The sequence below is a fragment of the Tetrao urogallus genome (assembly GCF_951394365.1).
Source record: "Tetrao urogallus genome assembly, chromosome: 5".
Taxonomy (NCBI): Eukaryota; Metazoa; Chordata; class Aves; order Galliformes; family Phasianidae; genus Tetrao; species Tetrao urogallus.
In genome coordinates, this window is record NC_136818.1 from 45,525,232 (window position 1) to 45,539,366 (window position 14,135).

Here is a 14,135-nt window from a genome sequence, read left to right on the forward strand (position 1 = left end):
TCTTTTGACTAAATTTGTGAGGGCATTTGTCATTGTCAGTTTTATTTTCAACCCTTTTCTAAGTGTTCTGATTTTATTGAGTTCAAAACATTTTTTCAGTGAGTTCTACTGTTTTGATTTGGCTTATGTTTGGAATAAGTTGTATGAAAATAAACTGCTTTGGTAAGGAAAGTTCTCTGTTTCTTGGCGTACATCTCTGCAGAGGTGTCAGTCCCAAGACTTTCCTGTATCATTAAGGGTTCTGCCACCCAAACCTGCGCGTCTAAAATGGAGCACACGAGCAGTCAGGCACAGAGCACTTACAGTTTTTTTCCTCTTATTATTTCATGTATCCCTAATTCAGAAGTGAGTTATGTCAGTGTGCAATGCAAGGTGTCTGCTTTGCTGTATTGCAGCATTTAGAGCCATCTCTGTTAATTCTGGGCCTTATACTTCCAGGCTGCATGCTCTCACTCTATTCCAGGTGCACTGTTTATTTTTGCCAAAATGATTAGGAAAGACTTTTTCACTTGCTCATCTGCTTAATGACCAAGAATTGAAATGTTAACTGGAAGGGAGAGGAGGGAAAAGAATGAACAGAAGTGTTTAGTAAGGAGAACGTTAGCAGAAAGTGCTGAAGTTTTCTCCACTTGCCCACTTTGCGATAGCCTGGGAGCAAGAAAAGGTTGTGGAGTAAAAAGGAACCAGCCGTATTGCAATCTCTAGAGCCTTCATTCATGAAGATGCTGATATGCTTTTCCTAAGCTTCAAAAATGTTACTAAGATCTGGCCTCTGTGAAGGACTTTAATGTCTCTTGAACCTTAGCCTAAGACTTAGCATAAGATTTGTCTCGAAAAACTACTTTTAATCTGGATGTTGGACTCCAACAGTCCATGGAGAGCGATGAACAGTTCCAGGACCTTCCTCCTCTTGTATAATAGAAGCATTTCTGCTGTGAGCTCTAGATGTTTTTGTGAGTGTAGAAGAATGGCAACCCTTCACTCGGTCCTGATAACTCCCAACAAGATGTCTATGCTTCATAGTTACAGTACTCTTGAAACTGGAGTCTCAAAATGTAAACTTTGTTGGTTTGCACATGAATCTGTAGAGTCCTGAGGCTGCGTGTTGTGTTGTGTGGATGTAAGTGGCAGCCAGTAATAGCCCTGGACAAGATAATCTAACCCTACTCTGCATCAAGTGCTTTAGGGCTTTCTCACAAAGAGTAGCTTCAGGTAGCAGATCCACCCTTAGTATTGGAGAAGAGTTGGAATTGGAATACATAGGGAGTCAGATGTTTTTTTCCATCAATTCTGTCTTTACTTAATCAGCGGCATTGAAGCAACCTCTAGGACAGGAAGGACTATCATACAGACATACCAAATGCTTCTCAGTCAGAGAAATCAGCTTCTATTTCAGCAGCCGCATGGGTGACTCTAAGGCATGATCTGTTGTGTGATGTGATTGTGAAGTTAGTACATTTAAGTTTAAGCAGCATTTGATACGTGTGGATGTGCTACCTGAAACAATCTTTTTTGGGAATGTCTTAAAGTTTTGTAAGCCCAAGTGAAAGTGTGAACCATGGAGATTCAGCATTGAGGGTTTCCAGTATGAACCAAATGCTTGACATGCAGTGAGTCTTTCTGCTTACTGCTCTTATCCATCTGCCACTCTTGATGCTTCGTTATGTTGTGGCAGTGTTTTGCAACCTTGGCTGAGGCATTTTCGTGTTCTGTAGGCACTGTCTGGGTGTGGATGTAATGAATGGTGTCTTACTGGAATTAGGCAGTGGATGCTGATCTGCACAAACACAAGCTGTTATCTGGGCAGTGAGCAGCAGCTTCTACCCCTTCCTTTCAGTCTGGAGGCGTAACTGTCACTATGATAACAGGTCTCAAAGAGGAGCTCCATCCCTTTGGTACAGAGGGAACTTGATCCTTATCTGTAAATATAAAAAATAATCATGTTGTCGCTTGTGCAACATTGCACATCCTCAGATCCCCTTCAGGCTCCCTGTGCATTGTCGTGGAAGGACTAGCACTTCTCCTGAGGTAGGTCAAAGTGAAAAGGCTGATAGCAGCTGCAGGGCAGTAATAGGTAGTGCGTAAGAAAGGGAGGTGATATGTTTTCCTGTGGAAGTAGGTTGGATAAGTAAGAGTCTCTTTAGGCATATTGTTTCTACGTATATCTTAGAGGAAACAACTCTCCGGAAAGATTTTAAATAAGGGCAGGAAGATGGCCTTGAAGTTCTGTTTTGTAATTGCTGAATAAGGGGACAGGAGGAAAGAACCCAAATCCACAGACTGAAGTGCACAAGGGTAAACCTGGACAGAAGTTGTCCTGAATGAGCCTTAGCAAGGAAGCTGATGTGACCTGGTGTTTGGCTCGCAGAGTCATCTGTTAAATTTCTTTATACTTTATGACATTTGGGTTCCTACATTGAAAAGATACAACACCATCATGGAATGGGGGAACCTGGCAAGGAGGCAGATCATATTCACAGTTACAAGGTTTTGTGCTCCAGTAAACATAAGACCTTTTTTTTGCCTGCACAAAAGGCATTTTTAAGCACACAAATCATGCTGCTGTATACCACTGGGATATCCAACAGAAGAGACACAGGTGTAATGCTGTCCTGCTGATACAATATTTACACGCAGAGCAGGCCAAATGAAGCAAATGGACCCATGAAATTTGGTTCAACCAATCATCCTTTTTTCCTGCTTTCTTAGCTCTATTACATTGGCACGGAACTTGTTTCTACATTCATCAGTTACTTGAATACAAAACTGCTTTGAATTCTCAATGCTTTAAATCCAGAGCTAATCTTCATCAACATAAACATTACTAGATCGATTCACTCAGAGACAGCCATGCTAAAGTTACTCCACAGAGCTCTGATGGTTCCTAATAGCTTTGTATCATCTCATTCAATGTGTCTTTTCTGTGCATGTACATTTCCTGTAGAAACAGATCCCACTAAAGTCTGCAGTGGAAAAGGAGCTGTGACCCTCTGGGTATCTTCAACCTCTGAAGAGAATCAGAAAATCTCTTCGCCATGTCCTCAGGATGCTGAGAAACCTGAAAGTAAGTGAAGTGGCTGCAAAGTTATCTGGAAAATGTTGCCTTGTAGTAACATTGTGTTACTACACTGTGAGGTCAGTTCAGGATCTTGGGCTGTGTTTTTTGTTGTTATTTGATTTTTAAACTAAAATTTAAAGCCTGAGGTCCTATAGCTGCTGGAAATCTCTTTTTAAAAGCCAGACCAGTTCTACATCTCCAAGGGGAGAAATGGACTCCTATTCTCTTCCAGTGCATGACAGCTCTCTCATCGACTTAAATTTGTTTACAGCTCCCTTTTGCTACCAGCAGCACCAAGAATTCTCATCTAGTTGTTATTGTGGTGATTGGTTGGTTGTTTTGTTTTGTCTTTTCTGGCAGACTTTTATCCCAGCCAAGATGAACCAGAAAAAGGCTCGACAGTGCTGCTTGCTACCACAGCATTCACTTGGGTTGTCAAGGGAGCAGGAGTGGCATCCCAGACATACACTGTCGCCACAGAGCTTTGCCATCATTCAATAGCAGAAGTGTAATTACTTAATTGTAGGAGACAGGCAAAGCATAATAAACCTGGCCAGTGTAATGGGTCTGGCAGAGAGGATGAACTCCCACAGGCAAGATGCTGTTAAGGGGAATGGGGGGTCAAACTTGCTCCTGAAAGCAAAGTACACATCATTTCTGGATGTATTGTTATAAGAAGGATGATTCCATTAATTCCAGCCCCAATGTGTCACTTTCTGCTCCATCTTCTCCTCCCTTTCTGCTTTACCCTTGACCTTCCCTCTTTTCATGTACCTGCCCCCCATCATTGCCTCTCACTGCTGATGGCTTCATAAATTTCCAGCAGCCTGAATGGCAGTGAGCCCATTACTATGGAAATGAGGTTGTTAATACTTCCTTTGCTTATTCTCTCAATCACTGTATGAAATGTACTTTGGAGCTGGAAGAGCTTTTTGCATCTAAAAGCAAAATGACTAGCAGGGGAGAGGTAGTGGGGAGGAGCCCAGTGGAAGGTGGGTAAAGAGATGATGAAACCAATGTATCTATATGCAGGGACTTGATTGTAAAGTGACATTGTTTTGTTTTTAAATTCCTTTCACGTGCATGAACTTAGTGTGCCAAACCTGATCTGTTTGTTGACAGTCCTCTGTCCCAGTTAATCATATGTAGTAGCAGTGACAAGGGTAGAAATGTCTTCATCAGCTTTATCAGAGCTGAATATGGAGTCCCTGTGTTCCCAGTAGTGTATGGTGTTCGGACATGAAGCTGCAGCTTTAGAAAGTAGCTAGCTGGGCTGCCTTTTTGCCTCTGAAATAAGAATGTCAATGAACAATTGTTTCTTCGTTGCTCTGAATGAATTGCCTTGTGTTTACAAAGGTCAGAAAGGAGGAGGGCATCGTGTTTGGGGCTGGTCTCTATGGTAATTAGGCAGCCCAGTCAGAGAGCATTTTATGTTTGAAGTGAAGTAACTCAACTCTTTACTCCAATAGGTACATGTTGTCTGTAAATGTAATAGTTTATTTTTATTTTTTCCCTTCCTTTTCCTTTATGCCTGCCCTCTACTCCCATCCCTTCTGTCCCTCTTTTCTGTGAAATGCTTAGGTCTGGAGCCAGAAAACACAGAAACAGGTACAAACATTGACTACTTACGTTGTTACTTCTACGGCTTTCTTGGAAGTATTTCTTTTTGTCTGGAGGAAGAAAAATCCCTTCCCTTCACTAATTCTGTAGCTGGAGGGAATCCTCTGTCATCTGAATTACCTTTCTTCTTTCCCTTCTAGATGATTGGAGATCATCACCCAACACTGATGCCAACGGGGATGCCCAACCATCTTCTCTGGCTGCCAAGGGTTATAGGAGTGTGCGTCCGAACCTTTCCTCGGACAGCAAGCCACAGGTAAGCCTTTCTTCTGCGACTCTCAGGGTGATCTTCTGGGTTCAAGCACTGGATTCATGGGCAGAAGTCCCGGGTTGAACTCCAGATTTTGCTGCAGACTTGGGTAAGTTACTGTGCATCAGCTTTTCCTTCCTGTGAAATGGGAACAACACTGATGTCAGCAGAATGCTGTGGAGCTTTTGGGTTCAGAGGGACCACAGTGTTTCCTTGGTGGACGAAGAAGGACAACAATGCTATTTGCTTGCAACAAAAAGGTGAAGTAGCCATCTGTTAGTTTGTCTTCTGTGTTGGTGTATTTTCTAGAGGTTGAGCAGGCTGAAATAAGTTGTTTAGGATGGGCCTGACTTTACTGGGGAAATGCCTATTAGTTTTAATACTGTAACTGATACAAGCCTTTTAAGGCTGTCAAGGGAAAGATTATATTTGTACATTGGGATAAATTGTGAAATGAATCAATTAAAAGAAGGTGTAACTTCATCCTTTTGAGTGACTGGTCTGCACAGAGGTGGTCTGAATGCTCATAAGTAAGCCCTTTGTTAGATAATGTGTTCTTATGTGAAATGGAGAGCCCCTGAAAACCCTGTCCCCTGTCGGGGTGACTGCTCCTATCATCAGCAACCTGTAGTAATGCCACAGAGCAGACGCTGTTCCTAAAATTTTTAAGTGGAAGATGGCACAGCTCAGATGAAGACTTGGGAAGGAGCAGCATCCTAAAGGAGAGACCTATTTTCTGCCTGACATTTCCAGTTGGTCCTGTAGTCACTTGCTGATCTTATTGATGAACAGAGAGAAGACTTAGGCATGTAGTACTCCTTATAGAAGTAGCCAGGGCTACTGTCCAAACTAAGGTGAAATGAACAAAATGAGAAAAGGCAATTGTGAGTAGATAATTTGTATTTTCTCATAATTTTCTCATTTTTCACCGTATAGCAATACAGTGATAAAGTGAGCCTAATACAGGAAAGTTCTGTGGAGCTGACTTCTTTGCATTAAAACTACTTTCTATAAGGAACCAAAAGAGGATGATCCTGTTCCAAAACCAGAAGCCCTTCAGAAGAAGCACTTTCCAATGCACTTCTGCAATCTTCCCTCATTGGGGATGAAGGTGAAAGAGGAGCAGCACAAGGACAGGAGTAGCTGTAATTTTATGAAAATAGTTTAGATATGTATCCATCTAACAAGAATAGGTGCTGACTCCAACCTGTCATGTGTGGATGTATTTTACGGGTGGTACTTTTTCATGTTTGATTGTTGTGAGCTGTTAGGGAATATTCATTCTGATTTTGACTATTTCAGAAGTGATTTAGCCACTCTTTGCCCATAAAGATACATCAGTGGTATATATGTATGAAACATACTGCTATAGTTTCCAGAGGGTTAATTAGCAAGAATGCAGGGAGCTGCTGTTCGGTAGGCTGGTGTTTTATTCTTTTCAGCAGCTTATCATTTTTGGCAACTGGCAACCAAGTAAAAAGCAAAATCTCTCCACTGCAGTTATTTTTCTTCAAAACAATCTGACTTTCAGCAGAAATTGACTGTGATTGGAATTGGAGCTGCAATTAGTTGCAAAGTACCAAAACCAGTAATGCTGTCTGCGGCTTATTTTTGTTTCCAGCTCTCCCACTCCTTTAAAATTCACTGGAAAGAAAACTTGTCTGTAGCGATCTTAATTTTGAAGGCAAAATCTTATTAACTCAATTCCTCAGGAAACTTCAATTATTCTGATTTTGTCAAAAGCATTTTTAGGACTGAAAAAATCATGAAAAAAATTCAAGGACCAGCTTTTCAGTAGCAATAAATGCTGACTTCTTACTTGGTCAACTGCAACCTATTGTAGTCACATCTGTTTTCATTAGCACTGGCAAAACTTCTTCATGTTCATCTTTTGGCAGTGCACTTTATGTGCAGTGGAGGTGGCCTAGAGCTCTGAATTTGGCTTTGCAATTCAGATGAACCCTGTGCTGGGAAGTATTTGGTTACACTGACATATGCCTGGGTTTAGTTAGGCAGGATATTAAATCTTAATATGGAAATGTGTAGGCAGGGACTTAGAGCTGGGTAATGTTTGTGTGCTGCAGTGAGGAGTGCTGGGAGAGACTCTGTGAGACAATGTGAGTGAGTTCTATACTGGCCTTCCAGATACTGTATTTACTTTTTGTTCTTGCTGTATTAAAACCTGCTTAACCCAAATCTAATGACCAAATTCATTCTTCCAATTTATTTTTCCCTCCTTTTTCCTTTCATTTTGTAATGCTTCCTCTCTCCCTCTCTTGCTTCTTGACTCTGCCTGGGCAGGCCCTTCCTCCTCCCCGTCCTCCTCTCCCCAAGGAGGAAAGCTTTGCATGGCGTCCTCGCACTGACACTAAAGCAACCAACCTGCTGCCAGTGCCCATCATGGATTGTGTGTACCTGAATGCACCCAAGCCTTCTGCTCAGCGTGCATCACTAAATGCCAGCGCACGGTCTTACTTCTCATCACCCACCCCCTATGGGGCAGTCCCCAGCGGGAAGCAAGGCTTGCCAGCAGGGCATTTTCCTTCTTCAGGTCCCAGAGATATGGTGCATGTTGGGCAGCCACTCTTGGAAAGTAGCTCCTCATCAAATGCATCATCCTTACAACGCAACCCTGACAGGGCAGATCCCAGTAGTAAGGCTGGAATGAATTCCAGTCATGAGACGAAGGCGGATAAAAAGGTCAGCAAACTATATGTAGCTTGTTTATCTAACAACACTTGCTCAGCCACGTCTGAAAATTCCACTGGCATCACACATGACCCATCAGCCAGCACCAGTTTGGGAGCTGAGGTCACTCAGGCACCAGCCACCGATATTGTTTTCTCTGCAACGGGAAAAGCTCTTCCTGCTCCTCCTCCTCCTCCTATTCCTCCCAGGCCGTACTTTTACATTGTCCTCAATAAAGACGCAGTTAGTTCTGATGCGGGCCAGCCCTCTTGGACACAGTCATCACCTCCGCAAGCTTTGAGGGACAGAGTGCTAGAGCCCCAGAGCACAGCTGCCACAGAGGACAGAATGAGAAAAGAGCCTTATCTTACCCAGCAGCGGCAGCCGCCGTACAAGGCAGTGGGACGCAGCATGGTACATGTTTTCTACGTAACCTTGTTTTCTTTCAGCCATTTGAATGGTTCTTTAATTCATTATAATATTTCCTTAATGCTTTGTCTCCATCCTTCCTAATTTCTACACCACCTGAGCCTTTGTGGTCTTCTACTCCATGATGTTTAACACCTCATGTCTCCCCAACGTTGATCTGTGTGTTTGTGTGTGCATGTTGTTTGTAGGGGGCTGGGTTGGACCGGCTAAGATCTTGCTATTTTAGGGAGGTATAAAAGAAGCAAACTCTGTTACGTGCTGGTTAGTGCTTCTCAAGTAATGGGTGAGTGCAGCACTGTTTTGTGGTTTGATTAAGCCTCTCTGCAAATGACAGGAGAGAGGGGTGGTGAGGGGATGGAAGATGCTATTTTATTCTTTTTTTTTTTTTTTTTTTTTTTTTTGGTAAAAAGTTGTGTGTGCTTACAGAGGCCATTGCTGAAAGACTGAAGAAAAATATTTCTCTAGCGAAGGAAAGTCTTTTGGGGCTTTGTACTATTTGGGGTGCATCCTTGCATGACACTATGTGGCTGCGTTAGACTAAAGTTCCGATCTTCCCCTTTGCATAACAACACCTTGTTTCCTACAGGATGTCACTGCCACCACAACTCAGCCTGGGGTTATAGTAGTCCCCCTTGTCCAGATTAATCCAGACAGACAACAAGAAGGCAGCTCCAGCACTCCTCCACCGCCTCTGGTTCCTTTTGGGCAAGGCTCCGTATTCCCTGAGACTCTTCCTCCTGGCACACCCTTGACTTTTCCGACTCTAGATGATTTCATTCCCCCACATCTCCAGAGGGGTTCCCACCATAACCAAGCACCCTCTGCGTCTGGCACATCACCCTCTGTTTACCCGAAACTTCCATTCTTCTCAACACCACCTTCACTTGTACCTCCGGTTACGGGGGCTTTGCACAGGAGCTTGAAGCCTGAAATCACTGGAGTCATCTCACGTACAGTAAGCTTGCCAAGTACCCTTCTCACTCTTGTCCTAAATTTGTATTCCCAGATTAAAATTACTTTCTTCTTGGCATACTAAACTTGAGAGGAGTGATGACTCACTCCCTGCTAGCAGCATGACAACTGAAACCTTGTTTACATCCTATGCTAGTGCATGCATATTGCTTGCCCTGTGCAGCTTTGGACTTTTTATTGAGTTCTCTTGTGCAACATTTGACTGTCTACTTCTGTATCCATTCTGCTAGGTGCTACACATTTTAGGAGCCTTCACCAGGCTTTGCTAATAATTAATTCTGTGTAAACAGAATAGCTGCAACTAACTGATCTCTTCAGGCTCTTTTAATAACATCATTAATTGTGTTTGAACAACACTGGAAGTATAATAGCAGACCAGTTAAAGGTTAGGGATGGCTTTCTGTTCCACTTGGAGTAAGACTGTATGATATCTACAGAAATTCCTATTGAAGCCAATGTAAGATTGCTGCTGATATCCAATGACCTACAAGCAATACTATCAGTTACTGAGCTGAGACTTTTCCAACTTCGTAGGCACTACGGGATAGGTTAGGATCAGAGCGTCTCTTCAGTACCAAGTTGCCTGTCTTTGAATTCTTCAAATTTTTAAAAAAAGTACTGCAATAATTGTAACTTGAACTTTACTGTGTTCTTCCTGGCTTAGATATTTTCTTTTTAAACTCATGACCTTCTATTAAAGAGTCCTTCCAAACAAGGAGGAGAAATAGATCTCAGTTGAAGTTTCAGAAAAAGCAAAAAGTACAAGGAGGGTCAGATACTAGAAGTCTTGAAACCACCAGCTTTTTTATATGCTTGCTCATGGGGGTAAGCAAGAAGCTCAGCAGAACCATCTCTTATGATGGCACTTTCTTTGTCCTTCAACTCTATAGAGGTCAAACAGGTGCCCCAAACAGGCATATGGGGCTTGGGGGGAAAGGAAAAAAACAACTGAGGATGATACTTCAAAAAGTTCTCGGCATTGGCCTTTCTGTTTCTACTGGAATTAGTGGGATTTTACTGCTGAGAACAGTGTGTGAAAAGTGAAAGTATTTTTATGGAGCCTATCTACAGGCACTAGGAAAATTCAGCAGGCATCCAAATACTGAGGTAGTAGTAGAAATTTTGATCTACACGATTTTTATGAGATGAGAGTTTTGAAACTTTATTTTTGTGTATACTCTGTTCACGTGATTGCAGAGCAGTTTTCTTCAGTAATTTTAGTGCTCTTTGCTCACCCAGTTTGATGACTTATCTGGGACTCCTAAGCCTGACTTGACCTGACACCCTCCTTCTTTTAGGGGTTCTTCATACATTAGTTATCAAAATTAAGCTTAAATGCATCTCTCCTACTTCTCTCCAACTCCCTCCGCCCTTCTCCCAAATTGCATTGCTTGGAATACTATCCCAAGCCAGCAAAATGAGGTTAGGTCTCTGTCTTAGAGACCTTTGGTCTGAAGAACCTTCTGTTCTGTCCTTATGAGTTGTCCATGGCCTGGTCAGAATGATTCTTGGAGGAAGAACACCTTCATCCAGCAGAACTGGATTGTTTTGCCCTACCTCCCCTCCAGGTTAGATTAACTGTAGATGCTGCTTCTGTTGATGGCCAGTTCTCACTATAACTTCTTTGAGCTCTGGCCCTTCCTCAGCCCCTTACCTTATCCTGTAAGGTCTTTCCATTGACACTGGTGGGTGTGAGGTGTAATAGTCTGTGTATTTATTTATTTTCAGTACTGACTTAAACTCTCTTGTTTGAATGCTCAGCTCTGTTTCACAGATCAGTGTCTGCAGCATTCCAGTCTGACAGTGGAGCAGCAAGAATGCAGAAATTCCACGTTCACTTTGTTTAGATGCTTATTCCCCATTAACTTTAATTGTGCATCTAAATTCCATGAGAAGTTTTGAAAAATCTCAGCCTAAACTGCTGCACACATTCTTAGGCCATCACCCCTTTGTTTTTGTTGGCAGTAAGATAAAGAGAGAGCCTGATATCCTTAGACTGAGGATTTTCAAAGATGAACTAATTTTTAAGTTTCCCTGTGGGCCCAGCCTGTGTTTCTACAGAACAAGCACAGTTGTGGTGATACAAAAGGTGGGTTTGAAATTCATAAACAATGGAGCTTGCTACTTTAGGAAGGCAAGAGTAGCCTGCTATTTGTGTTCCAGCAACAAAGTTATGTTGAGTATCTGCCTTAGTAGAGTCCTACTGTTTGTCATTTCTCTGTTTTTCATGATTTTTTACCATGTAGACGTCACACGGTCTCCTGAGTGATGGTGCTAACCTTATTTCTTGGACCTTCCTTACCAAACCAGCTACAGTAATGTTTCATTCTAGAACTGCATGAGTTTTGCATGCCTGATTCTTGCTGTGAAAGGAATTATTTTAAAACAACAACCTGCCCCCCTCCTCCCCCCCCCAAAAAAAAAAAAAAAAAAAAAATTGTGTGTGTACGTATCAGGGAAGGATGTCTGCCTCTTTTCTTACAACTAGAGCTGCTTGTTTCTGGCACCCTGTGTTTGCTCTAGAGAGTCTGCCGGGTTAATTTAGTGCCTCCTTTTGGGGTTGGAGTCATGAAACCCAACACCAAAGAATTATACAACTGCCTTAGCAAACTAATTGCATTAACAAGAAGCAGAGTACATACATGGAGCAAGGTCATGCTCATGCTTATGCCTTTTTACTAAAAATTGCTATGATTATGCTTCTCATTCAGTCTCAAATGGTGTTTTTTATTCCCAGATTTTCCCAGTGCTGCAGCTTTCCTGCATGCTGATGATAATGTATTGCTCTCCTTTTCAGGACCCAGGTCCTGCACTAAATGACGTGACCCAGCCTAGCAGTGGCACTGACTATCCAACTTCCTTCACATCAATCAACAAGTCATCTTCTGCCTATCCCTCTACCACAATCGTCAATCCCACTATTGTCCTCTTGCAGCACAATCGAGGTAAGGAGACTTCCAGATAGGTATTTAGGTTCGAACTGAGTAACCTGTTAAAATTGCAAGGAACTTAAAAATGTCTGTGCCATGGACAATGAAGTCCATACTACTAAGGGATAATAAAGATGTTTCCAGGAAGTGTTGGGACTGCAGCATACTCCAGGTGACAGGTTACAGGTTAGAAGTGTGGCACAATGCCTACTTTTTCTAATTAGTACCTGTGGATCAGTAGCTACTTAGATGTTGGGGAAGATGTTTCTGAGGGGACATATTAACTTATTGCAGATAACAGCTTATCCCTCATTAGGTGATCTGTCGTGGTGGAAAGGCTATGTACTGTTGTCTTTTTGTCAGTACAATCGAGACAAACTGAGCTAGGTCCTCCTGTACTGGAAAAAGGATGAGCTACTTTTCGGCTACTTCAGTGTGGAAGCAGCCATATTTACCCAGTAGTAAATCAGCCGATTGCCAGTATGTTTGAATTTGGCAGTCTGTTCCTCCCTCCACAACTTATTAAACTCAGACCCTCACTGCAGTATACCCTAGGTTTGTGTATGAACAAAACAACTTAATAAACATAAGACAGCTCATACAAATCTTTCTCTACCTCACCACAGCTTCTTCTGAATGGATAGTAATATCTCCTTATCTCTGTGTTAGAGGAAAACTTTTCCTTCTCCTTTTTAGTTCTTGTGATGATTGACATTACCTCAGCCTGACAGTTGGTTTTACATCACCAAAGACCAGTTTGTAAAGGTTCACACAGTTGCAGTCCCAATTTGCTTTGGTTTCTAGTGAACTTGGGAAACTCCAAGACAGGAGAAGTTTCATCTGCATTGCTGAAACCTGTGTTTTGTGAAGAAAGAAAATCAGGAAATGGCAGCAAGACTTGCACTCATTTAAATCAGTCTTGCTTACCAGCATTTGTTGTTCTGTTCCTTTGCAGACAACATGTACATTCTTTTCTTCAGTGCCTCTGTTAAACAGACTACTGTCTTTAGCTCCAGAGTTAGTTACTCTGCTGTAGCCCAGCTGATGATATCTCTCATGTGAGCGGGTTGTATCTCTTCCTTTTTTCCAGCATCTGAAGAAACTTTTTGTCCTCCTGAATGAGGATGTCTGGATTCCCAAATGTTTTATCTGAGACAACCTTTTTATCTCAAAGCTTTTTGTTGCCTTATTATAAATCTGGAGCATTTTAGAGTGTGTACCTCCCAAGGATATTTTCTCTATGTAGATTTTAAGAGCATGACAAATTTGTATAATACGATGGTCCGCACACTCTGGCTTTCAGACAAGGGATGTCAGATTGTTCACTTGATTAATCACCTTTGCAGACAACAATTTTATTCAGTCTTGAAGATCTCTTGCCTCTGCCTATCAGGCCTCATAATACTGTAGGCTGATGTATTGAAGAGCTTTATAATCACATCTTTGTTGACTGTGTTATAGATTGCAACTTGTTAAGCAGCATAATTGAGTCTGTACAATATCCCATTCAAACATGTTTTCCAGTCCTTAGAAATCAAACCTATAATTTGTAAGGATCATATTGAACTAGTTTGAGAACACATCATCATCATCATCATCAGTCTGTACCAACTGATGCTACTTGCTGCACTGTTTTTTATAATAAAATCTCATATCAGTCATTACAATATTTTTTCTGGGGTTACTGTCAACTTGACGGGCAGATGTTCCAGCCATCACATTTATGCTTTTCAAATGTTGTCACAGCATCTTTCTTCCTATCCTGTAGCGTTTCCTTTGTATTGCAAGGCATACTGAGGATGACTGTCAACAGACCAGCAAGCTGCTCTTCCTGAAACTTCTTTCTTTAGAGCAAAAAAACTGGTCTAAAATTCTTCAGTGCATTTCATATGAGCACAGTGATTATCAAGTCTCTGACTTCAGTTTCTGTCATTCAGCATGGTCCTTTGTTACTGTTGAAGTGGAAAGTATTTCTCCATCAGACAGTAGGACGTCAGGCTTTTTTATTTAATGAGGGGTGAAAAAAAAAAAAAGAATGGAAATAGTGATTAGATGTGTCATATTTTTTGCCCTCTTAATAATAGTTTCAATGTGCCTATTTGGTAAAATATGAAGTCCTCTGTTAGGTCTGTTTATTCTGAACCTCTCTTTGAATCTCTGGGACATTCTGTAAATTCTTTTTCTTCCA

The 14,135-nt window shown here is 41.8% G+C and overlaps 1 protein-coding gene across 1 annotated transcript in view; it reads left to right on the plus strand.

Moving 5' to 3' along the window:
• Window positions 1–14,135, plus strand: part of SORBS1 (sorbin and SH3 domain containing 1) — a gene marked incomplete at both ends in the record, with an annotated part of 72,139 nt that overhangs the window by 13,243 nt on the left and 44,761 nt on the right. Inside the window, 4 exons of the mRNA XM_079536349.1 lie at window positions 2,945–3,064; window positions 4,819–4,934; window positions 8,632–9,000; window positions 11,815–11,962. Of these exons, the coding sequence (XP_079392475.1) occupies window positions 2,945–3,064; window positions 4,819–4,934; window positions 8,632–9,000; window positions 11,815–11,962 (753 nt within the window). The remainder of the gene's footprint in view (window positions 1–2,944; window positions 3,065–4,818; window positions 4,935–8,631; window positions 9,001–11,814; window positions 11,963–14,135) is intronic.